At 45.0% G+C, this 27,020-nt stretch overlaps 1 protein-coding gene across 4 annotated transcripts in view; it reads right to left on the bottom strand.

Moving 5' to 3' along the window:
• The window catches only part of SECISBP2L (SECIS binding protein 2 like), an 877,433-nt gene that overhangs the window by 752,464 nt on the left and 97,949 nt on the right, over positions 1–27,020 (bottom strand). For all 4 annotated transcript variants that reach the window (XM_086958273.1, XM_086958272.1, XM_086958274.1 and 1 more), the window contains exons 2-3: positions 17,524–17,702; positions 16,327–16,654 (exon numbers count right to left, since the gene is read on the bottom strand). In XM_086958273.1, coding sequence (XP_086814399.1) covers positions 16,327–16,654; positions 17,524–17,630 — 435 coding nt within the window. In that variant the 5' untranslated portion in view covers positions 17,631–17,702. The remainder of the gene's footprint in view (positions 1–16,326; positions 16,655–17,523; positions 17,703–27,020) is intronic.

Genomic DNA, 27,020 nt, shown 5'->3' with positions numbered 1-27,020 from the left:
ACCAACGGTACAGGAAGCCCTAGTCCCTACTTCCAAAAGAAAGCCTAACCCTACTCTTAGTCCCACAACTAGTCCAGCAACCAATCACACCAGAAGCCCTATTCGCTACTTCCAATTAAAGGTCTAACCCTAGCCCTAGTCCCACCCTACTCCCAACAATCAATAACATAGGAAGCCCTAATCCTTACTTCCAATAGAAATCCTAACCCTAGCCCTAGTCCTAACTCTACATTGATTGAATCACAGACCCAGAAACAAATCAGAACCCTCAAATACCCAACCAATGAGGACACTAACCCTAATCCAATAGAAACACCAGATACAACCACCAATCAGTGTACACATGTACCAACCAGGTTTGCTGGCCAGGGAGTTGGTAGCTGCTTCTCCTGTTCAGGATCTCCTAGGAGACAGACAGGCTCAATCCACATTTTGGAATTCTGTAGGTAAAAGACTCACTAACTTGAAATCTAACGATACCGTTAGAATAAAACTTTACTCCCCCTCCTGGTCAAAAAGGATTAGTTACTTACCTGTAATCCTAGCTCTCTTGCAGGGGTATCCTCATCAAAGTCATAAGCATTAGAATATTCCCGCCCATGCGCGGGACCCCGGAAACACTATATTATATGTGCCCCACAAATATATATATACATATATATAAACATATATATATATAAAAACATGCAATAGCAGCCAAATAGTATCAGAGCTGAAATATGCTGTGAAGAATTTCCACCATACATGAATAATTTACATGAGAAACACCAAAGATTGTTTAGAAACTGTTTCAATGCTCAGATAGCAGTAGAAATTCTCATAATTCACTGAAAGCATAGAAAGCTCCCAGGCTGCATTGCAAACACACAGTCTAAAAAGACTGAAAAGCTAACCTGTAGCTGCATAGCAATAAACTGACACCGTGCCTTTAAGGCACCCATGACCCCCAGTATCCCATCATGCCTCAGGGGTGACAGTTAGGTCATTTGTTCTTTCCGGCTCCTTCAGGAAGGATCCTGGTTACACAGCTCCACTAATTTCTGTTTTCTGACAGAAAATTACTTCACTTTTAACAACTTTTTTGCTTACTTTGACATTCAACATTTAGTCAAGTAAGGAACTGTCTTTTTCAGTCAGTTTAGTGAACATTTTCTTCTGAGAATGCCTTCACTTTTTGACAAATGTCCTTCTTGTGGAAACAAGAAGGCAAAATCAGACAACCACGACGTCTGTACCCTGTGTCTGCCTGAGGAACATGATCCAGGTACCTGTCCTCATTGAGATCACCTGTCAGGAAGAACTCTCAAAGACAGGGAGAGAATTCGTATTTATGGCCTGGCTCACAGGTCATCCAGAGGAAGGTCTCCGGTGAAGAAGGGCTCCAAGAAGGCTAAAACATCTTCAAAAGAGAAGTCTTCACACCCTTCAGCTTCAGCGTCTGGCTCGGCGCTGAGAAAAGAACCACCGGTGGGTCATCTATCTTCAAAACTACCGTCGACGGCGGGCTCACCGTCGAAGAGAAGACCAGGTACGTCGACGACGTCGAAGAATCCAGTTCCGTCGTTGAAATCCCCTCCGCCGTCGTCAACCAGGCAGCGAACGGCGTCGAGGGATGTCACTCCTTCGCCGTCGTCAACCGGGTGACGTTCGGCGTCGAGGGATGTGACTCCGCCACCGTCAACCAGGCGACGGTCGGCGTTGAGATCCAGGACCCCTTCGCCATAGTCAACCCGGCGACGATCGGCGTCGAGAGGTCGTTCCTCCGCCGTCGTCATCCAGGCGACGACCGGCGTCGAGAAGTGTGACCCCCTCCGCCGTCGTCTAAGAAACTACGTTCGGCATCGAAATACAAGACCCCTCCGCCGTCGACAGCGAAACATCGTTTAACGTCGAGGAGGCATTCTCCGTCGCCGTCTCGTCGACGCTCGGCGTCGAGGGTGACCAATACCCCCCTGCCGTCGTCGCGCAGACATTCGACGTAGAGAGAGAGGACTCAGTCGACGGCTGGTCATCGCCGTTGAGAGAAGCTCCGTCGACGGCTGGTCATCGCCGTTGGGCGTCGAGAGAAGCTCCGTCGACGGCTGGTCATCGCCGTTGGGCGTCGAGAGAAGCTCCGTCGACGGCTGGTCATCGCCGTTGGGCGTCGAGAGATCGTAGATCCTCACTTCGATCGCTGTCGCTGTCGAAGCATTCGACCTCGAGATTGATGGATTCGCCGACTCCCCAGAGGCATTCGGCGTCGAAAGAAAGACATCCAACGCCGGAACGCTCGACGTCGAGACATCCAGAGAGCTCGATCGTCGTCGAGAACCTCGTTAATCATGGTAACGGAGTCAGCTTCTCGCCATTCCACGTCACAGTCTTCTGGCTCTTCGACAACATCCTCAAGATCAGAAGCCCTGTCCACAGATCGCCTGTACGGCAGCCAGATCCTTCGGCTGCGGAGGTCAGACTGTCACCTAGATGGTACAAGTCTTTGGATCATTGGCGAGAGGCAGGGGCTGCCAGACGTATGCAAGAGTATGTCAGTCCTCAGCACAGATCTCCTCTCCAGAGGCTGGTGGAGGAAGTGGACAGACGCAGTCCCCCCAGGGGCCAAACAAGCAGATCGCCTGTGGGACGACCAACCAGATCCCGCTCTCCCAGAAGGGAAGATCTGGGAGAACGAGATCTAACCGGAAGAGAGGATCCGGTCAGATCTCGTTCACCCAGAAGAAACGATCCGGTCAGATCTCGCTCTCCTAGAAGGGAGGAACACCCAAGGAGATCACGTGAGAGGAGGCACGTTGCTCATCGTAGACGTCGAAGAACTCAGTCTACTTCATCTACCTCTTCTACCAGGTCTTCCAAGAGGGATTACTCTCCTACGATAATGGATAGTCCTGTATCTAGATCCTCTCCAGTGGATGACATAGGCACTTACCTAGATGTCCTACAAAGGGGAGCTCAGAAACTGAACATTGAGATGTCTGTCCCCCAAGTGGCTACGACAGTAATTTTTGAAACTTTACTGTCAAAAAATCTGTCTCTCGCCCGCTGCTGCCTTTGGTCCCGGGGATAATGGATCCGTTAAAGGACATTTTCCTTACTCCAGCAGCCATCAGAGCGGTGCCGGACCGCATACAGAAGAAGTACAAACCAGCTTCATCTGACCCAGTTTTTGTACAATCTGACCCTCCAGCGGACTCCGTGATAGTGGCAGCTGCAAGGAAGACGCATGCAGTGGCTGCTTCCTCTTCAGCACCACCAGATAAGGACAGCAAGTCACAAGACTCGTGGAGTCGCAAGGTGTGCAATTCAGCGGCCTCCACACTGAAAGTCTCGAGTGCGGCCGCACTGTTGGGCAGATACGATAGAGCCTATGGGACTCAATGGAAAGGTTTAAGTCAAAGCTTCCAAAAGAAGATCAGAAGGACTTCGAGGAAACTATGACAGAAGGAGGTCTGGTGGCTAACCAGTTGATAAGCACTGCAGAGGACGGTGCAGTTCTCGCGGCACACTCCTACTCACATGGGGTTTGTGCCAGGAGGTCGGCTTGGTTGCGTCTCACAGGTTTGAAGCCGGATGCTCAACACTGCATCCTAAATCTCCCTTTTTCGGGGTCCTGTCTCTTCGGACAACATGCTGACGAAGAGATGACTCGTATGAAGACAGAGCTGGATACAGTAAAGGCGGTGGGTCTGGAAAAGAGAAAGGTGTTCAAGCGCCGTTTCAAGACCAGCAAGGGAAGAGGGGCTCAACAGAGGGTTCAAACCCCTCAGTGGTCCCAAAATAAGAACCAGGTGAAATCCCAGTTTCGAGGAAAATCCAACAGAGGTAGAGGAGGTCACCAGCAGTCCTCTACCACAACGAGAGGAGGAAAGGCCTGAGCAGTGGCTTCCTCTGGCGCCGTTGCCCACTCCAGTGGTAGGAAGTGCTTCACAACACCTGGCAGAGTGGGTCAGCATCACAAAAGATCGATGGGTGCTGAATATACTGCACAATGGATACATGCCACGTTTCCATGCGCTTCTGAGGAGCATTCCTCCAAAGAGATCTTGCCCTCACCAGCTAAGCTTGCTCAGGAGAGAGGTAAAAATTCTGCCACAAAAAAGAGCTATAGAGGAAGTTCCCCCCCTCTCAAACGGGAAAGGGAGTTTACTCCAGATACTTTCTTGTCCCCAAAAGAGATCAGGAGGACAAATTCAGGCCCATACTCGATCTTCGTCTCCTAAACAAAGTCATCGTCAAAGAAAAGTTTCGCATTTTAGCTCTTATCCAAATATGCCTACATCTTCAAACCGGAGATTGGATGTGTTCGGTGGATCTGCAAGATGCATACTTTCACATCCCAATTGCACTGCGGCATCGCAAGTACTTGAGGTTTATCGTAGGAAACAAACACTACCAGTACAAGGTGCTACCCTTCGGGCTCAAGTCTGCACCATGAGTCTTCACCAAATGCATGGCAGTGGTGGCAGCTTTTCTTCACAAGAAGGGGCTCTTCATCTATCCGTACCTGGACGACTGGCTCCTAAAGGGTCCATCTCCGGTACGGGTAGCACACGGTCTGCAACTTTGCCTGCACCAGTTGCACAGGCTCGGTCTCCATGTAAACCTGGAGAAGTCAGTCCAGCGGCCGACACAGTTCATCCACTACCTAGGCTCTGTTCTGGACACAAAGTTGGGAAAAGCGTTTCCTTCGAAGGAGAGACTTTTTTCCATGAGACAGAAATGTGGGATTCTGCTAGAGGTTCCATGGCGTCCTGCATTTTTCTCATCCCAAACGCCAGGCTGAGAATGCGGCCTCTGCAATAGGCTCTCGAAGACCAGTGGGACCAAGAGACAGGGCTTTGGGAAGATCGTATCACTCTTTTCCAAGCAACAAAGGATGCCATCAAATGGTGGATTCGAGCGAGGAATGTGCTGGTGGGCGTGCCTTTTCACCAACCTCTTCCGACCCAGTCTATAGTGACTGATGCCTCTCTACAAAGCTGGGGGGCGCTCATGGGTCCGCTTCAGATTCAGGGTCAGTGGTCTGCGCAGGAGCAGACATACCACATCAACATGCTAGAGCTCAGAGCAGTGTTTCTAGCTCTCAAAGCTTTCTATCCAGCAATCGAGTCCAACTCAGTCCTGGTTCAGACGGACAATACGACCACCATGTTCTATCTGAACAAACAAGGAGGCACGTGATCTCACCCACTCACCCGAGAGGCTCAAACCATCTGGCACTGGCTTCTCTCTTGAGGCCTCACAGTAGTGGCGGTGCACCTTCCAGGCGAGCTGAACGTCAAAGCAGACGCACTCAGCAGGCACTTTGAAGATCAGCCAGACTGGGTGCTAAACGATGAAGTAGTAGAAGAGCTTTTTCGTTGCTGGGGTCGTCCGGCCATAGACTTGTTTGCAGACGACGAAAACGCCAAATGCCACGCCTCCGCGCCCAGGTTCCACCGGCCAGGGACGCAGGGAAATGCTCCCCTGATGGATTGGTCAGAAGCATTCGCTTACGCGTTTCCTCCCCTGGCTCTGATTCCGAAAGTAGTGTCCAAGCTCCTCAAGTCGGACATGGAGATGATCTTGATAGCTCCGGATTGGCCACGGCAGTGGTGGTACCCGGACCTTCTGCATCTGTCTGTGTGTCCACACAGACAACTTCCTTGCAGGCCGGACCTGTTGAGCAAGATGAACCTAACAGCATGGCACCTGAGGTCCTGCAATATGGACATCTGAACTTGCCTCCCGAATGCATGCACATTTTAAAGGAGGCTAAGAGGCCTTCCACGAGAGCCTCCTATGCGTTCAAGTGGAAAAGGTTTTATATATGGTGTAGAGATCATCACCTGGATCCTACTAAAGGGCAGGAGGAGGTAATTCTGCCATACCTCCTTTTCTTGACAACTTCTGGATTGAAATATGCTTCCATTAGAGTGCATCTGTCAGCTATAGTGGTGTACAGGAAATCGCCTAATCAGATTTCTTTCTTTCAGGTTCCGGTGGTTAAGGACTTCCTCCAGGGGTTGAAAAAAGTCTATGCTCCTGTACGAAATCCTTCTCCTCCTTGGGAATTGAACCTGGTTCTATCCAGGTTAATGTCACCTCCTTTCGAACCTATCCACAAGGCCTCTTTGCAACATCTATCTTGGAAAGCAGCCTTTTTAGTAGCAATCACGTCAGCGCGCAGAGTAAGCGAGATACAAGCGCTCTGTGCGAAGGAACCATATACTGTTTTCCATAACAATAGGGTGGTCCTGAGGGCTCACCCATCCTTCTTGCCTAAAGTGGTTTCTGATTTTCATATAAATCAGTCCATTTCCCTCCCTTCTTTTTTCCCAAATCCAACGACCCCAGTAGAGCGGTCATTGCACTCCTTGGATTTAAAGAGAATGCTCAAGTTCTATTTGGAAAAAACCAAGGGAATTAGGAAGTCGGATCAGCTGTTCGTGAACTACGGTTCAATGAGAACGGGCTTTCCAGCGGCCAAGAGGTCCATCTCGAGATGGATTGACTCCTGCATTAAATTGGCCTACCAACTTGCAGGCAAGCCTTTATTGGTGCCACAGTGGCCTTCTTGCACGACATTCCAATGTCAGAAATATGCAAGGTGGCAACTTGGAAATCAGTTCATACCTTTACGAGGCATTACTGTCTAGAATCTGATTCCAGGGCCGATACTCAAGTAGGACAAGCCTCTTTGAGGAATCTATTTGGGTAGCCTGCGGCCTGTATGAGCTTAGTTGTTACTAGGCTTATTATGGTTATTACTGTATTGTTACTCCTTTGCCCGCAGGGAGATGAGGCGAGGCTCGCTATTCTATTCTAATGCTTAGGACTATTGATGAGGATCCCCTGGAAGAGAAGGATTAGTTACTTACCTGTAATCCTAGTTCTCTTCCAGGGGTATTCTCAACAAAGTCATAAGCAACCCTCCCGCCTCCCCGGGCAAAGGACATTCTTTAATAAGGAGATATTGTTAACCTATTTGTTATTGGGTTTTTTCAGTCTCCGAAAAGAACAACTGACCTAACTGTCACCCCTGAGGCATGATGGGATACTGGGGGTCATGGGTGCCTTAAGGCACGGTGTCAGTTTATTGCTATGCAGCTACAGGTTAGCTTTTCAGTCATTTTAGATTGTGTGTTTGCAATGCAGCCTGGGAGCTTTCTATGCTTTCAGTGAGTTAGGAGAATTTCTACTGCTATCTGAGCATTAAAACAGTTTCTAAACAATCTTTGGTGTTGTTTCTCATGTATATTATTCATGTATGGTGGAAATTCCTCACAGCATATTTCAGCTCTGATACTATTTGGAGATATAGATATAGATATAGATATAGAGATATAGATATATATATATATATATATAGCACATATAATATAGTGTTTCCGGGGTCCCGCGCATGGGCGGGAATATTCTAATGCTTATGACTATTGATGAGGATCCCCTGGAAGAGAAACGAAGTGCACAGTCCCTTGTAAACACAGTTTAAATAGCTCGCAGAAGCACCCTCTGATGAAGAATATCCCTGTTGCTGGGAGGGGGGAGGGCGGTGGGGGGGTGACAGGGGGGCTGGTTTCACTGGCTTGTGAACACAAAATGGTGGCTGGGGTGCACTGTTTTAACATACAGGTCTTCGCACAGGACAAATTTGGAGGGAAAACGGAATTGTCACCAGGAGGAATAAGAGGGATAAACTACAGAGTTTGGACTGCAAATCCCACAATTCAACACGTTAAATGGAAGCAATCATGGGCAGCGAAAACCACAAGTTTAAAAGACAAACCAGGTGATAAAATATGCAGTCACAGGCAGGTTAAAACTACAATTTTAAACTGTAACAACCACAGGCAAAGACAGTAATCACAGAAAGGGACAATCGTTTTTTTAACAACTTTTGTTTCGGGGAAGAGACAGCACAAGCTCACAAACATCGCAAAGGAGATCCTCTCCATTCTAGAATAGAACTTTAACAATAGCCCAACTATGTTATTCATCTGTTTTTAGCTATAGTCTAATCAGGTTATTCTGGATACAGGTCTGTGAACCAACAAATCAAACGGCTCACAGAAGGCGTTTTCAGTGCCATTCGAATGTAATAGGTCACTGAGTCAGCCTTAATGTTGTTATGCAGGAGACCACATTCAATGAAGCTTAACACTTGAAACCTTTTATTACGTTTCATAATATTCTCACAAATTCAGCGAGTCCCTGAACAGGGTTGCTGTCAAAGCATTTGTGTTGTAGTGGCCTCAGCCCAGAACCAAATACTGCAGTGCAAGGCAAAGGAACACATCTTTAACAAACATTGCCATACAATGAATCAAGCATGAAAAAAGTTTACAGTTACAACTCGTCAGATATTTTAGGTGTACAGACAGAACCTGAGCTTTAACCTCATGCGCGCTAGCGGAATTCCGCTCCTGCGCTGAGATTTTTCAAATCGCACTTTGCGTGACGAGCTGGGCTTGTCATCAGCGTGCGAGGAGGCTACACCATGACGAGCCCAGCTCGTCATCAGCCTCGAAGGGGTTAAGAGAGGTTTCTAGTCAGCCCGCATAAAGCTAGAACTTTACCTTTGGCATATAAAATGTCATATTTTTTCTGTTTTTGCTTTATTCTACGCACTGTGTTGTTCCAGTTAATTCTAGTAATCTCTGGAAATCAATCAGTTTTTAAAGGTGTGTGGTAAAGTGGCAGGCAAGTGGGTTAGCATCCACACGAATGACCATTCACAGCACAAACGTAGAAAAGTCAAGTCTGGGTCTGGACTATGCTCATGATGAGGCAAGAAGCTTAGAAAGAGGTAGTTTGGTGGACGAGAGTAGGGAGGACAAGTGAGGACCTATTTGGACAGAAGAGGGAACTAAGAACGGCAATGACGATTTAGATAGTCACAATAAAAATGTAAGGAATCAGTAAAGAAGTAGGTGAATCAAGGTTATTTGAGATGAAAGAAAAGGAGACAGACAAGAGGAAATATCAAGGAGACATTCAGGTACTCCTAATCCGGTATCAGACCATTCCAACGTTTAAGATTACACTCTGCCCAATGACTGAAATCGGCTGAAGTGAACTTCCTTCTCTGGTATGCACCTCGTCCAAAAACCTCTGTAGAAAATGTCACGATTACTCAGGCTCTTAGCACATTCAGTGAGTACTTTTCAACAAAATCTGCTCTGACAGGAATAGCACACCTTGACACAATTACTATTATAGCAGAATGGGAAAGAGAATGCCAAGTCTCTTTAATAGGTGGTATACAATGGTTGTTGCTGGAACTAAAATAATTAGAATTGTTACTACAAAAACAAATCAAATGTGTATCAGAAATGACTGCATGTCATAAGTGACAGTTGGGACGGACTGTGTATATTGACTGCTTTTATGAATGGCTAGAGAATAGCAGCAACTGTAGGAACGTCCTGTGTGTGATGCACGTGGGTCTATTGGATGATTCTGATACCACAGAACATAAGATGTTAGTTATTTACCCTCCAGGAAATCAGGATTAAAAACGTAGCACTGTGCAGTCTTTCCTAGCCTCGTGGTATATGGAAGTCTACTTTCCACTTATACTTCAGTTTTTCAAGCTTCAATAGTGATCTGATCTCTCCCCGGTTTAATATTCACCTTAAGCCACTTGCTAAGCTCATTTGGTCTCATCACGGTTAGTTTTATATGTACACAAAAAATACTAAAATCCTTGTTTAATCAGACTTAATTTGTAATAACATAAGTGCCGAGCCCTCTTCAAGAGGCATTGCAACTTAAACCACCCATTGCCCCGGCTAATGTTGGCAATAACAGTACCAGCACAACTACTTGCCATCACACTCCTACAAGCCTGATAATTCAGACCATCCCAGGCCCCCAAAACTTCAAGAATGACTCAGTCAGCAGGTATTCATTGTTTTTTAATATACATGGGATTAATATTCAACTGTTGTGCTCATTTCTACTTATGACAAACAACGCCACCATGTACAGAATCTTATAAGTGCTGGTGGTGCCAATTAAGTACCGGTCCCAAGAACAGGGAAACCACCAGCTCAAATTAAGTACTGTGTTCAATCAATATGTGGTGGCACTCAGTGCCTGGATGGGCCGCAACTGGCTCATGCTGAACACCAAGAAAATTTAGATAATGAACTTTGGAGGAGACCTGGACCTTCTTTCTTCAGGCCTTACAAAATGGGTCTAGCTCTACACTTTCGTGATTAAAAAGATGGATTTTCAAACTGATAAAACAACTCTTGCTTATGCCACAGGTGAATGTCGTGGCACCCACATCTTTTACCGATCTGTGCTTTGTAGGATCAGGCCTGATTTGTAGAAGCATAGGACTGCTGTATCTACTATTAATGAAATAAAACCACATTGTGGTAACAACCTTATTCTGGGTCACTTGAGCCATGTGCTGCAGAAGTAAGAATGCAAACAAAATATGCAACCTGCCTCATCTATTAGAAGAATACTTTTCATTTAGGCACCCTATTGTCGACTTACACTGGCTTACAATTTTATGTTTATGTTTAGGCAACTTATATAGCGCGCAAATACCCTGGGGTGTCTCGGCGCTTCAGGAGAAATGCAGAGGATAATCGCTGAGAGTGGAGACTACTGGCAGAAAAGCCAGGTCTTTAAGTGTGGGGCTAGTTTTTATGGGGAGTGGAAGGGTGTTCCAGAGTTTAGCTGTGGCGACTAGGAAACATCGGTCTCCCCAAGAGGCCTTCTTGGTGCAAGGGACCGGAGGTTGGTGTGCTGAGGAGGAGCGTAGTGGTCTGTCGGGGGTGTATAGACTTAGTGATTGTTTTATGTTATGTTATATGGATATTTATTGCGCGCACAACTACTCAAGAGTATCCTGGCGCGAAGCATAACCACAGAGAAGTCAAGAGCTGAACAGCAGAGCAAAACAACTTTAATAGGCTATGTTAAAAAGATGGGTCTTAAGGAGTTTCTTAAAGCAACCAAGGTCTCTAGTGTCCCTAAGAGTGAATGGGAGGGAATTCCAGAGGGCAGCGGCTTTGACCGAAAAGGATTGACCGCCCAATCTGGTTCGCCGGAAGCGGGGAACTACCATCCTTCGTTGGGAAGCCGACCTTAGGTGGCGGCTTGGGACATGGAAAGTAACTCTTTTCTTGAGGTAGGCAGGACCAGTATCGTGAAGGGCTCGATGCGTGAGTACCAGGGCCTTGAATTGGACTCTTTGGGCCACCGGCAGCCAGTGAAGAGTAGCCAGTTGATGTCTTATGCTGTTTCTTCTAGAAATACCCAGCAGGAGTCTTGCGGCAGCATTCTGGATAAGCTGAAGTTTATTAACCAGAAAGGAAGGGGAGCCCAGATACAAAGCGTTAGCGTAGTCCAAGCGGGACAATATGAGGGCCCTAGCGACCGTTTCTTTAGCTGGCTGGGGTAAGAGAGGAAAGAATCTACTCAGAGATCTGAGGGTCCCGAAGCAGGCACCCGTCAATCGCTTGATCTGCTCTGCGAACCTCAGATCTTCGTTAAACCATATGCCCAGATTCTTGGCTGGGCCACCTTCAGAGAGGGGACGGGGAAAATCAGGTGGCCAAATTAATTCAGTGAATTGGCTTGGAAATTGGCCGTATAGTAAAATCTCTGATTTTCCCTCATTGCATTTAAGTTTGGCATGAGCTAACCAGGTGAAAACGGCAGCCAGGCATTTTAGTGCGACATCAGTTTCTAATGTCGTGTTGCCCCATGTAAACAGGAGCTGGGTGTCATCGGCATAGGCCATAATTTTTGCACCCAGCTCCTCGGCCAGGTAGATCAGCGGGGTCATATAGATGTTAAAAAGAAGTGGGCTCAAAGTAGAGCCCTGTGGGACCCCTGTCTGAACAGACCTGGCCGAAGAAGAGTACGGGGGCATCCAGACTTGTTGATAGCGGGAGTCCAGGAAAGATTCCAGCCAGGACCACACAGCCCCAGTGATGCCAATCTCAGTGAGGCGGGCCAGGAGGAGCTGGTGAGGAACCGTATCAAAGGCGGCAGAGAGGTCCAATAAAATTAGCGCCGCTCTGCCACCCTTGTCCGTACACTCCCTAATGGCTTCCACCACCTCCACCAAAGCTGTCTCAGTGCTGAAGGATGACCTAAAGCCCGACTGGGCTGGATGTAACGCACCAGATTCCTCCACAAAGGCATTTAGCTGCCGAAAGACAACCTTTTCGCAGACCTTCGCCAGTGCCGGGAGCAGGGAGATGGGGCGGTAGTTGGCTGCAATAGCGGGGTCTGCCGAAGGTTTTAGGAACTGTGGTCCCTTATTATTGATTGCCTTGTATGCAATGCATAGTGCCTTGAATTTGGTCCGGCTTCTGATGGGCAACCAATGAAGTTGGCGGATGGTGGGTGAGATGGATTGAAACTTGGGGATACCTGCTAAGATTCTGGCTGCCGAGTTTTGGACTAAATGTAGCTTATTGAGGACTTTCTGTTGCGCAGCAGGAGTGCGTTGCAGTAGTCTATTTTTGAGAGTATTAATGTGGACATCAGGGTTTTGCCTACGGAGGGTGGGAGGAAAGGGAGTAGTTTCTTTATTTTTTTTAGGGTGTAAAAAGAGGAGGAGACAACTGCGTTGGCGTGGTGAATAAACAAGAGTTTGTCATCACACAGGATCCCTAGGTTTCTGACTTTAGTGACGGGTTCTGGAAGGGGACCTAGCTCGTTAGGCCACCAGGTGGGGGACCAGCCTGGGGTGAGGGATCCGAAGGTCATTACCTCAGTCTTATTGGAATTTAGCTTTAAGCAACTGCTCATCATCCAGGAGCTGATGGCTAGCATTCTCTCCTGGAATCTTGCTGCCACTGTTTCACCGTCATTGTGCACTGCTAACACCAATTGGGTGTCGTCAGCATATGAAGTTAGCCTCATCCCATGTGTTTTGATGATCCTGGCCAAGTCCGACACGTAGATGTTAAATAAGGTCGGACTTAGCGAGGATCCTTGTGGAACTCCACGTGGGAGCGTGAACACTGGGGAGTAGAAGTTGCCTATTTTTACTGAATGGGTACGATCGGCAAGGAATGAGGCTAGGAGGGCCCTTGCAGTGTGGTTGATGCCAAGGGAAGAGACACGGTCGATAAGAGTGGCGTGGTCGACCGTGTCAAAGGCGGCGGACAAGTCCAGTAGTATGAGGACTGCCGCGCCACCTTGATCGAAGATCATCCAAGATCATCCTGATCTCATCTGTTGCCTTGATGAGAGCAGTTTCAGTTCCGTGGCCCTTCCTGAACCCAAATTGAGTGTCGTCCAGTAGGTGGTTGTGATCAATAAACTCCGATAATTGTCTATTCGTTATTTTTTCGAACATTTTCGAAGGGAATGGCAGGCAGGCAATGGGTCTGTAATTTTCAGAGACTGCAGGGTTGAGGGTAGGTTTTTTAAGCAGGGATTTTATGATAGCTTTTTTCCATACTGAGGGATAGCAGCCTGTACTGAACATTGAGTTATAGATGTTGGTGAGGGAGGAGGTTATGGATTGAGGGATGAGTTTTAAAATGGATGATGGGCAAGGGTCAAGAGGTGATCCTGATTTTAAGGTGGAGATTAGTTCTGCAATCTGTTGAGGGGAAGCTTGGGTAAAGTTAGAAAACGTGCGGGAGGAGGTGTTAATGGGGGGGGAGGATATTGGTGGGTTTGGGGATGGCGCACTAAGTGAAACTGGAGAAGATGGAAGTAACTTTGTCTGAGAAGAAGTTGGCGAGGGAGTTACAGAGGGTTTGAGAGGTGTCTATACTAGGACATGCGGGAGAATTGGATAGTTTGTTTACAACCTTAAACAACTGGGTGGAAGAGTGTTGGGCGGATTGTATCTGTGATAGATAGAAGTTGCTCTTTTCTGTAGTGATAAGCTGTTTGTATTTAGCTAGAGCTTTCTTGTATTTTATTTTGTTGAGGGTGTTGTAGTGTTTGCGCTAGTGTCTTTCTAAGTTTCTGCAGTGTTGTCTTTGGAGTCTGAGCGTCTCTGAGAACCAGGGTGCAGAGGGATTGATTCTATTAGTAAAGATGGTTTTCGGTGGAGCCAAGGTGGTGAAGGCTCTATGTAACCACTGTGGGTAGTTATTGGAGGCTAGATCTGGGTCAGTGGTGGGAGTGTCTTGAGTATTGGAGAGGGTATTTGTGAGGAAGTGGATGTCGATGTTCTTACATGCTCTAGTGTGTTTGGGAATACGGTGGTGGGATGAAGGAAGTTGGAGTTTCGGATTTGGATAGTGAAAAGAACAGCCGCATGGTCTGTCCATACAAGGGGGATGACTGAGGCAAGGGAAATATTGCTGTTGCTGGTGAACAGACCGTCGAGATGGGTGGGGTTAGTGACCAACTGAAGGAGCCCTGCTACTAGTAGGTCAGTTGTGAGGGAGGAAGTGTCTTTATCAATGAGGGATTCTAAGTGGAAATTGAAATCTCCTAGAATGGTGTAGTCGGGGGCTCCCGCAGTGGGCTCTATTAGGCTGTCAGGAGCTGTGAGAAAGTTTGTTCGAGGGCCTGGCGGGTGGTAGATGAGGGTGCCTTTAAACAATTGGTTTTTAGAAAGAAGGATAGAGAAGCTAAGCGTTTCACAGTCTGGGGAGTTTAAGGGTTCTATTTTGGTTGGATACAGTTCTCGATGGATAATGGCTAGGCCACCTCCCTATCTGATAGGTCTATCCAGTCTGAGTACACAATAGCCCTCAGGCAAAGCAGCACAGAAATCGGGTCCTGAGGCAGGATAACCCCAGGTTTCAGAAATGAAAAGGTCTAGATTATGGCCCGTTAGTAGCTCTAGGATTTCATATTTGTGCTTGGGGAGGGAGCGTGCGTTTATGAGAGCTGATGTAATGCATGTATGGAGGCGGACTGGGTGAGGGGGGGGGGAGGGGAAGGGGGTATGAAAGACTGGGCCAGTTTGAAAGTGCAGACGGGACAATGTGTAGGAAGATTATTGGTACTGGCGTCGAGGATAGGGCGGAAACAGTGGAGGCTCTTGGTAGTATGGTAGTATTGTAGATGTCCCTAAGCTAGGTGGGGGAGTAGGTTAGGATTTAACAGTTTGTTGAGGAGTTGAGAGGACCAGGGAGTATTGCCCATGGCCCGGTTCCGGCACGGACGGGCACAGACGGGCTTGCCTTTGGCACGCCTTCGGCGTGTCGGTGGCACGCCTGCTGCGCGGGTCTGCTGCGCGTAGGGGGAGGCATGGTCCTTTTATGGTGGTGGAGGTGAGCAGCTAGCCTGCTAACCTCTGTTGCGACCGGAAGTGAGAGGGGGACACTTCCGGCTCTGGCGATCTATCCCTCCACTCAATCTGAAGGATCAGTGGTGGACCAGGGAACACGCCAGGGCACAGGAAGCGGTGGTAAGTTTAAAATATTAGAGCTAATATGTGAAATCTTTTAAAATAGAGTACAAGTAAAATGCAATTTACCAAGCGTTAGGAGGCCTTTTAATCAGGCTGTTCCGTCAGCGAGAAAGGTGCTGTCATTACTTCTGGTGGGGCAGGAGCTGGCCCTGGTGATTTTGCTGAAAGGGATTAAGAGACCGGTAGGGAAGCCCTTTTCCCGGTACTTGGTGCCCCGTGACTACGTGCTCAGCGCGATTAAAAAAACTGAATTTTATATTATTTTTATTTTATTTTATTTTATGACTTAGTCTAATATTAGGGTATTTGTGAGACACTCATCTCAAAAAAAAGTCTCTAAGTAGCAGTTAGTGCAATAATGCTGAAAAGGTGGGCAGATGCCAATTAATAAATGGGTCCTAAATTTCTAATCCTCCTTATGGGCTCCTTCCCCCCTGGTCTTTAAATGCCCAAAGAATGTTTGGCTTTCAATGAATTGACGAGTAAAGCCCCTTAGAATAAACAGAACGAACAAGAAGCTATACTGTGTATTTGCAAAATTGTGCAAAATATTAATTCTACGTAGAGGTTTATTCTACATAGAGGAGCAGGGCTGTTGATGCTATTTTCACTTTTCCATCCACAGAATCTGGTGACATGCCCCTAGCGGCATGTCACACGATCCCACCACGTTAACGAATGCTCAGAATAATCATTCACCTCAAACATGAACAGATTTGCAGAATGGTAGAACTATAGTTTACAATGTACTAATGTTGCGTATTCGACAATTAAGTTAGTGTACGAATTATATACAAGCGTTTAAATACACTTCAGATATTTACTCTGTGAAAAAGTGCAAAATCTAGTTAAAAATACAAACTTCTTAGAGCAAAAGCGTCTGAGGAAAAAAACAAGGTCTACAATTAGTCATTAAACAAATAGCTACAAAAGTACATAATATTTCGTTTTTAGTGTTCACTGGAGAATTGAGGGAAAAAATGTCTTACTTTCTGTACAACTGTTCCCCAGCTGTTAGTGCTTCTGTTTCGAGGAACGGACAATGGAAAAATTTGCCCGGGTTGGTTTGCACGATCATTGCACTCCGAGGTCATTGTACTCATAGCATTCGCTGCCTGAAAGGGAGAGGAGTAGGACGCTGCAAAGGGATGATAAAACCCCATCACCTGAGCACAAGGTGCTGGCATCAACTGGTAATAAGCGTACTCTGCAGAAACAGGAGGTTGAGCTGATATGATGGGGTAAGCAAGGTATGGTCCAGCCGGACTTGAGTTTGGTTGCTGCCATCGAAGGTCATTATTATACACTGCAAGTTGCCTGGGATACAGAACAAAATGATTTAGTTACTTAAATTATTTATTTTGTACGCATAAAATACATCAATATAGTTAAATGGAAAGCCAAAACATAAAAATATTGAGACGATAGAAACCTGGTTAGAAATTAACTTAATTCCGTAGGTAAGTTGGTGATTTTGCTATGGTCACTTTTCAAATAACAATTTAAACTATTAAAGAGTGAAACCGAGCTTTATGAATTCTTGGTAGACTTGTTTGTGAGTAATTTAAAGTTTATTGTAAAGCTGCCAGGGACGAGTTTACTGAAGACATGGGCTGGGTACAATATTTTATAAAAGAAAGGCCCACATGCAATCTGGTCTTTTAAAACACTCACCACTGGCACTGCATGGAGTCATTATATCTAAGAATGTGACCTTACAGTGTTAAGTAACCTACCATAAACATGGTTTTGTTAATTTGATCATCGCGGCAATTAAAACAGAAAGCGTACAATCAACTGCCTATTGGCCGGACTGGGAACAACAATCGGCCCCGCCAAAATGCTCGGCGGTCCACTCCTCCCCACCCCCACTGGAGGGGGTGGGGGTGACGAGGGGGGGCGGTTGGAGGTGCCGCCGAGCTCATTGCCGGGGCCGGTTTTCGGCCGATTTTCGTACAGGGTCGAATTTGCAACTGTGCTGCAAAACCGGCATGGTAACAAAAACGGCCCCCAGGGGCCCAAAACCGACCCCCACCCGTGCGGCGCACCGGGGAATTGCCTGTTGCTGGCTATGACCAGTCCGGCCCTTGAATGACAGGCCAGCATCCATTTACCTCTAGATTTAAAGCACAACGGTAGACATAATTATTTATGATACTATATGAACAATAATAAACGAAAATTACCTATTCGACTGATTTTCCTGTACAAATGGATAGCAGGTGATCAGGTAGCTAGGAATAGGTGTTGGCTCTATGCCCCCAGCACCCCCGCTGTCATTTGGAAGCGCCATGGGAGTCACAAGTGTGCTGTGCCCCTTCTTCTGAGGAACGAGCCGTTCTACTTCAGATGAAAGATTCCCATCCTTAAAGAAAAAAAGGTTAAATTTAAGTCAAACACAGGAATAGTGAAGACATACCAAACATACGATTTCAGGCAGCAATGTAAAATGAACAAAGTAACAAGATGTAGGGTGTAAGTAAAGGTAGTCGGGAAAATACTTTAAATGACAACACCTTTAAGAGTATTTGTCGACCTTGTGACTGAAGCTGTACGAGAAAATTCAGGCGCATCAGTCTGACAGCCTCGGGCTTCTAAAAATAAACCACTACTGGTAAATCCAGTATTTCAAGAACACCGAACTGAAATAGCTGGGTGCTAGATCTTTTCATTTGTGGTGCCCTTCAGTACAGCCACCCATTTAATTTTGCTCTCACACTGTATACACGCACAACTTTGTGTCCGATATAATATCCTGTGACATTTGCAAAGCACACTAGGTTCTATACAAAACACTTGAAGTAAAGCTACAACTGTGTTTGTTTAAAAGCAAACGAAGCCGATTCTTTTGTTCAACACTGTAAAATAAAGACTAATTTTGTGACAATTCTTTTAAAAGGAATTTCTAAAATTATCCTCCATTTTCCCAGTGAGTTTTGTTCTGTGACACTACTTCCGCCGTGTACTACAACTGTGTGCAGAGAGGCTGTCACCCTGCACTAGAATTCAATCCTACTCTGGCCAATCTACATGGCTTTCGTGCAAGTGCAGTGTGGGTTGATCAGAGTGCCTGATTTATGGCCACCCAAACCTACTCCATTGCTCATGGGCTTTGGCCTGGTGTCCACAGTGATCACTATGCGCAACAAAGACCATGCAAAGCTGCAATGTATTTTTTCAAAATGAAAAAATAAAAAAAAACAATCGAAAAGAAAAGTTAGATTTACCTGGGCATTGGATCTATGAATTCTGTAAGAATTACCTTTTGATATTTTGGGACATCAACTGTCCCTCTAAGATATTCCCCTCTCATTCACTCTGGAGATAAAGGATTCTCCCCAAGGCGGTTATACCTCTTAAGTCACGTTTTCAGGACACATGTTTAATTGTCTGTAACAATCATTTTCCTCTTTCCTTTGACACATTCTAATTTCCCAGCAGGAACACCTCGTGAGGCCTATCGAAATAATAAAGTAAATTAACGTGGTTGACCACACTTCATTTATTATTATGCATTGATAAAGACTACTCGCTGAAACGCATCCCCTTAAATAAATGGAATCAACCGCCAGGGAGGGCTTAGAGTTCGTTTCGTTGAAACCTAAAATATATATATATTCAGTTTCTGCGCATTATATTGGAAAGCCGTGATAATGGAGAAGGGCCACTTGCATGTGGTATTTCTTGACCCAAAATAAGCTTTTGATTTAATTTCTTACCATAAACTATGAACAAGACATCGTCGGCTCTCACAGCCTCAAGATAATTTCCTACACTTACGACACTTAACTCATCCTCTCACTCACCGATGACACCTACACGACCAGAATGTACTTCTGCATCGCCATGACCAACATAGACAACTGGATGAGAGACAAAGTCCACCAACTCAACTCCGACAAGACAGAAGTAAGGATCTTCGGGAAGAAAACAACAGTATGAAACCACAGCTGGTGGCCAGCAGAACTCAAACAAACACCCACATCTAGAGACTATGCACGCAACCTAGTCATCATCCTCGACAGGGAATTGACCATGAAACGCCAAGTCAACGCAGTAGTCTCCTTCTGCTTCCACACCCTTGGCACGCTTCACAGATTCTTCAGTTGGATCCCAGTCAACACCAGAAAGACTGTCACTCAGGCCTTCGTCACCAGCTACCCCGACTTCGGCTACGCTCTCTACGCCGCATCTCCATCCAGCTCCTAAAAATACTCTAAACCATACAGAATTCAGCAGCCAGACTCCTCCTCAACCTCCCTAAACTGACATCACCCCTCCCCCACCTCAGAAACCTTCATTGGCCCCTGCTCAGAAGAGAGACCAATTCAAGATCCTCACACATGCCTACAAAGCTCTGAAAGATTCAAGGACCGACCGACATCAAGAAAGGACTAAAATTCCACCTACCTGCAAGACACCTGCCCTCCCCCTCACTAGCCGATGCACACCCCCGCATCTGTCGCAGCCGCAGTGGGGACCGCTGCTTCTCCTACATCGCCACCAAGACCTAGAACGACCTAGCCATCTATCGTTAAACAGCACCTTCCCATGTGGACTTCAAGAAGAAACTCACGACCTAGCTCTTCGTCAGATGTCACACCCACAGCGCCCAGATACCCTTAGGGATGATAGTGCTGCACTATACAAATGCAATAAGCTTTGGGGTGTTCTAGGCACAATGGGGGTCCCAGCTAATATGATTTCTGTTCTAATAAGATTGCATGAAATGAACTACGCCCATGTAAGATGTGATAACAGGGGGGAGCTGTCTATTTCTTTTGTAATACAGAAGGGAGTTTGACAGGGCTGTGTATTGGCCTCAGCCCTCTTTACATTGCATATAATTAATGTGGTGCAATATTCAGATTTCCCTAGAAATGATGCTTCAAAAAAAGGAGGCGTAAAAAAACAGACATTACGGCTTGCAGAGGATAGATACCCTTCTTATTTCCAAAACTCCCATTGGTTTCCAGGGTTTAGTGGATTGCTTTTTAATTTTTCGCTCTGAAAGGGGGCATGAACTAAATATTAAAAAAAACAAAATGTATGTCCCTTAACCCACATAAATCCGTGCTGGGGTGCATCAAGGCACAGAATGAATACCCTGAGGAGATTCAAGATTTTGATTACTTAAGAGTTAGATTATCTAACAACTTCTCTAGGCTGCAACAGATTATCATGAGTGCACTCAAGTTACGACAGGTATCCAGGGCTATTTTGAAATTAGATAAGAACATTAAGATCTGAATTCTTTCTCCAACCATAGAAATATATGAATGTCTTAGTCAAGGGGATATGTAGTAACCACAGAGGCAGTGGTTAATGAATAAAAAGTCTTTATTCATATAAGTACAGCTACACAAGAGTACAGCAACCTCCAGCTTCATCAACTGACCATTCTTTCAGAATCTCCCAGTGATGTCATACTATGGCATCACTGGGTTCTACAATGGGAGAAAGCAATCTCCACATATCTCCCCCTTACAATGAATTTCAATGAAACATAAAGATTAATACATATTAAATATCAATAACAAGAAATGAAAATACCCAATAACAATAACATAAAACTCAATAAGATTTTTTTTCTTCCATTTACATTTGCACCAACTGTTTTTAGGAGCATCGACTTTACATAAATTTCCCATACTCCACATTTTTCCATCATCCAGGGTAACTACTGAGTTCAACACTTTTATTACTCTTTGAGGTCTGGAAAATTTGCTCTCACCTTTTCTCACAAATCCCATATTCTTTGTAACCACCCAATCACCAATAATGATTTTCACATCTTTCACTCCTTTCCTTCTGTCATAGTCATTTTTGTTCCTTTCTTGAGACTCTCTAACTCTTTCTGCCATTAATTCTCGATCCACCCAGACCTGATCTTTCTTTTGTAAACACGCAGGAGATTCATTGGTTGCTGGTTCCCTTCCCTTTAAAGCCACAAAAGGTGATATGCCTGTAATAGAATGAGTAGTCACCCAGTGAGCCCAGATCATCTTGTCTAGCTCCTCTCTCCACTTTAAACCATTGCTTAAAGACTATTGAATATTGTCCACTATGATGAGATTAACTCGCTCAACTAATCAATTCGCTTGTGGTCTGAACAATGCCACTCTTTCATGCTTTATACCCAATCCTGTAAGAAACCTTGCCATCATACCTGAAACCAATTGGACTCCATTGTCCGTAACCAGACACTTTGGTATACCTTCTTCTAAAAATGCACTCTTCAGAAACTCAATCACTACTTCAGATGTAATATGTTCTACAGGTTTCACCAAAAACCATTTACTGTGGTAATCAACCAATACAATTAAAAATCTGCTTCTCACACCCAGTCTCTCAATTGGCCCTAGAAAATCCAACGCTAATTTTTCCCAGGGTCGATTAGGAACACCTACACAACCCAATGGTGGTTGCCGAATTACTCTAGACTTGTCATTATTACTGCACGCTTGACAATCTTTTACTACCTCTTCTACTTCCCTATCCATTTCCAGCCACCAAAAAATCTCCTTTTACACATGCTTCTCCCTAAATGTCCCTCGTGTACCAATTTGATTAATTTACTTCTTAACACCCTAGGTGGCACTACACGATTGCATCTCAAGACTTTATTAGCTTGAATACTTAACTGGTCTTTAACTTTTAAATACTTTTTTAATTCCTCATTCAAGTTCTTCACATCTCCCCAACCATCACGTATGACGTCCTTGAGCTCAGCATATTCCTTATCACAACTCAAGGCTTCATTCCACTCTTCTTGTTTTAAGGCTAAGTCTACTTCACTGACAACACACGGAGATTCCACCTCAGACACCAAAGAAAAATCCTCTTCTTCCTCCTCAATTGGCATCCGTGACAATCAGCTATAACATTCTTGTTCCCTCTAACAAAATCAATTGAAAAATTGTAATCCATTACTGATATCAACCATCTAGAAATCCTAGGAGTCACATTTCCTTCAAGACCCCTTCAAGACCCCTTCCTCCTTTGAAGTTGTGTACTAAGGGCTTATGATCAGTTCTCAAAACAAAAGGCAGTCCCCATAAATAAAATTTAAAATGATTTATCCCCCAACAGCAACCCAAAGCTTCCTTCTCAATGGTCGAGTAAGACCGCTCTGCTCCTTGTAGGCGTCATGAAGCAAACCCAATCACACTTTCACCTTCAGCTGTTCTTTGGGTTAAAACGGCACCTAATCCAACATTACTGGCGTCAGTTGTTAATATAGTTTTCTTTGAGAAATCAAAATGGGCTAAAGTAGGTGCAGTAACCAACGACATTTTGACATTTTTAAATGCCGCCTCACATGAATCATCCCATCCTCGTCGCCATGAAATGTAGTAACCACAGAGGCAGTGGTTAATGAATAAAAAGTCTTTATTCATATAAGTACAGCTACACAAGAGTACAGCAACCTCTAGCTTCATCAACTGACCATTCTTTCAGAATCTCCCAGTGATGTCATACTATGACATCACTGGGTTCTACAATGGGAGAAAGCAATCTCCACAGGATGGCTCTTTATTGATCAGTTATGGGGTCACGTAAAGAACACAGTGCTAGTAGTGGCTGAAAATAAGTTTATCCTGTCATTAATAAATCTACCACATAGTGCCCACCTCCTACCCCAGCTACTTGATGTAGGTCTGCATCCAATTTCCCCAGTAATTAAACTTCGACCTCTTCTGTATTGGCACAGATTGTGGTCTACAGATAAACTAGCTTATAGACTTACACTTAAGGAAATATTGCGCAAAATGGTTATATTAAAATTTCCTGGTTAGCATAGGTTAAAAACATGTTTTATAGCTCGGATCCTGCTTCTCTTTGGGAATCTTCTGCAGACGCCAATTTGGTGCCTAAATCTGTAATTAAAGAAACAATTAAAGTTTTTTCATGGGAAGATATCACAAAGCTACTCCATTATTGAACCCTTCCTTGATAAGATTATGTGTCCCCTAGCGAAGCAGATTTATATTAAACTAGCAGCCCGTCCCGACGTTGTCCGGGTATGAATTGCTGCCGGCCAGTAGTATATTGTTTTTTAGGATTTTGTTTTGATAGCATGTCTTATCTGTGACAGGCCTGTTAACTGCTCCGATTCACAGTGCACTGCTGATGCACTTAAGAGTGCGCGTTCAGTAGTGTGTGAACTAGAGTTTCTCTACTTTATTTTTCCTTGCAATATTATCTAGCGCAAACTCAACAACATGGCATGAGCACAATTTACATTACAGAAGAACACATTCATTTGTGGTAGACACGGGGAGACAAAGCGATTTGCCTGGAATCACAGGATGTTGAGCAGATGCCGAGATTCGAACGTAGCTCCCCAGCTCTAAAGTTCGCAATTCTAGAACTTGTGGCGGGAGGTGTGTCTAAAAGTGTATGTCGGTGCTGGCCATGAGAGAGACCTGTGCATTTTTCAAATGGATGGTGAAAAAATACGAGTATGTTGCTGGAAATGTGGGCCGCTGTGCCACCAATGTACTTAGCGGGGGAGGGTAAACACCCATTATTCCGCAACTTTCTTTCCGCATACCATCACTCCGCATACTTTCATTACGAAAGTACCATGACTCCGCAATGCCATTATAACGCATGGCATTACATTTTATATGCTTTTACCATGCATACATTTACAACGAAATTCGTTGTAAATGCATGAATGGTAAAAGCATGTTTTTTTAATGTTTGGATAAGGTAAGTATGGGTATAGGGGTATATGTTTTGGGGTACTGAGGTATATGTTTGTGGTGTTTGGGTATTTTAAGGGTTCAGATATAGTTTTGGGTTATGGGGTACAGGGGTAGTTTTAGGGTTTAGGGATAGGTATGGGTTTTGGGGTTCAGGGGTATTTTTAGGGTTCAGGGCTAGGTTTGGATTTTGGGGTATAGGAGTATTTTTAGGGTTCATTGGTAGGTTTGGGTTTTGGGGTACAGGGGTATTTTTAGGGTTCAGGGCTAGGTTTGGGTTTTGGGGTACAGGGGTATTTTATGGTTCAGGGCTAGGTTTGGGTTTTGGGGAACAGGGTTATTTTTATGGTTCAGGGCTAGGTTTGGGTTTTGGGGTACAGGGGTATTTTTAGGGTTCAGGGCTAGGTTTGGGATGTGGGGTAGTTTTAGAGTTTAGGGATAGGTATGGGTTTTGGGGTACAGGGGTATTTTTAGGGTTCAGGGCTAGGTTTGGGATGTGGGGTACAGGGGTAGTTTTAGGGTTTAGGGATAGGTATGGGTTTGGGGTACAGGGGTATTAGGGGTATTAGGGTTCAGGGCTAGGTTTGGATTTTGGGGTACAGGCGTAGTTTTAGGGTTCAGAGGTAGGTTTGGGTTTTGGGGTACCAGGGTATTTTTAGGGTTCAGGGCTAGGTTTGGGTTTTGGGGTACAGGGGTATTTTTAGGGTTCAGGGGTAGGTTTGGGTTTTGAGGTACAGGGGTATTTATAGGGTTCAGGGCTAGGTTTGGGTTTTGGGGTACAGGGGTATTTTTAGGGTTTAGGGATGGGTTTGGGTTTTGGGGTACAGGGGTATTTATAGGGTTCAGGGCTAGGTTTGGGTTTGGGGGTACAGGGGTATTTTTAGGGTTTAGGGATAGGTTTGGGTTTTGGGGTACAGGGTATATTTATAGGGATAAGATGGGTTAGTGTTTAAGGGTGTTGGGGTATTTTAAGGAGTACGGGTGGGTTATGATTATGGGGTGCAGGAGTATTTAAAGGGAGCAGGGTGGGATTAGCACACGATAAAAGACATGGCATTAAGGGCGGAACATACCACACGCCCCCAGCGTTTGTCACGCCCCCAGCACACGCCCACAGCACAACGCAGACACGCCCACAAGGGACTACTTTGCTGGCATGGTTCTTTTACCTTTTAAATGTATATGGTGGGCGTCTGCATAGCCTATGTCCTTCTGCTGCAACTGCCCTTTCCAACGCTGTATTGGGTGTTGTGATTGGTGCAGTACTTTTTGAGTTTACCCGCCTCAAAGGTTTAGGCTGTCTCTTTATATTATTATAGTAAGGATAGATTTAGACATTGGATCTTGACAATCAACACATTATATATTCATAAGGGTGAGAAATATTGCACTAGCATTGTATGCCCGTCCTGTAGATTAGAGTTTGAAACTTTGCACCATTTTTTTATTTGCAACCCCTACACAATTTCTTGTAATAAGTGGATTAAGCGAGTTTGCCACCTACAAAGGATTAGACAATGTGAAACTGCATTGAGACTTTTGGGAGCCAACAGTGACAAAGCAAGCTCTATCCAAATTGCAATGTGTTGCACAGGAGACATTTTCAGGTCTTGATGTTGAGCATTTCTTTTTATAATGTTTGTCTAAAATTCACTATTAGATTTTCAATTTTGATTTTGTGTTTTTACTATACTGACGGAATTGTACAACTTTTGACATGCAATATTCTGGCAGCTCTGTGGGTTACATGTAAGGGAGGTTAGCTTTTCAATGTTGTTTTTAAATAGGATGCAGTTTGGATCGCCAACTTTACAACAGATTACACTAAATTTAAAATTTTACTTGCTTTTGTTATGAATCTGCAGCCCCCTAGATTTCTTATGGGATACATTTAAGGTTGACCTTGATAACTAAAATAAATATTGGTTGTATAAATTGTAGCGGAGTCTAATTCAGCTGTGATTAGTATGTGATGATTTTATATTGCTCATTTATTGTGCGTTTTACAGATTTTGAATCCGGTATAAAACGAACTTGATATAGATATATATGTAAATGTAAATGTATAGGCATTTATATAGCGCACTACTTACCCGTAGGGTCCCAAGGCGCTTCGACCGCTGCGAAACCCTTCCTGGCTTCCCTGAGAGATGGTCCCTTAATGGGTATCTCCAGGGTGAGACCAGGCATCCCCGGCGGTCTGGTGGGGCCGTTAGTGAAGATGAGGCAAGCTAATGCCCAGAGTTGCCGAGTGTGAACGCTGATCAGAGTGGGCACCGAGGCGAGAGAATTATCGAGTCCGCTGACCCTGGTCCAGAAACCTGCCGCGCCGGTAATCGAACCCTGGTCCCGGGCCGTCCTCTGCTCTCGGGTCTGCCGCCTCTAACCAGTGAGCCACACTACTTCACACATATATATATATATATACAAATATATATACATACAAATACATATATACATATATATACATACAAATACACATACATATACACACATACACATACATATACACATACATATACACACATACACATACACATATATATATACTTGGTCGAAACTAGCCATCCTGACATGCTTAAGCAATAACTGATTCATTGTATCTTCAACTAGAGTCTGTGCCCTTGTATGGCCCGCTGCGGTCGTTCACAGGGATCCTGGAGATATATATATATATCTATATAGATATAGATATATATTCTGCTTCCTTTGTACCCAACTGGAGGAACTCGAACGGGTGCATGTAGTGGCGGTACCATCCACTTAATATACGGCTTGATAAACATAACACAGGGTTTTAACAGCTATATGTTGTCTGAAGTATACAACACTGAAATATGATCAATCGGAGTTGTACCCAAGCCGATATACGGCTAGAACATGGCATTTAGTACATACGAGGAATATATTAGATGAAGGAGTAGTACGTTACAAAATGGCGCTGATATTCTTGCTGTTTTGTACTAAGAAGT

Source organism: Lissotriton vulgaris, chromosome 2_1, assembly GCF_964263255.1.
Source record: "Lissotriton vulgaris chromosome 2_1, aLisVul1.2, whole genome shotgun sequence".
NCBI classification, from domain to species: Eukaryota; Metazoa; Chordata; class Amphibia; order Caudata; family Salamandridae; genus Lissotriton; species Lissotriton vulgaris.
The sequence above is the reverse complement of the archived record's forward strand: the minus strand, read 5'-3'. Positions and strand labels throughout refer to the sequence as shown.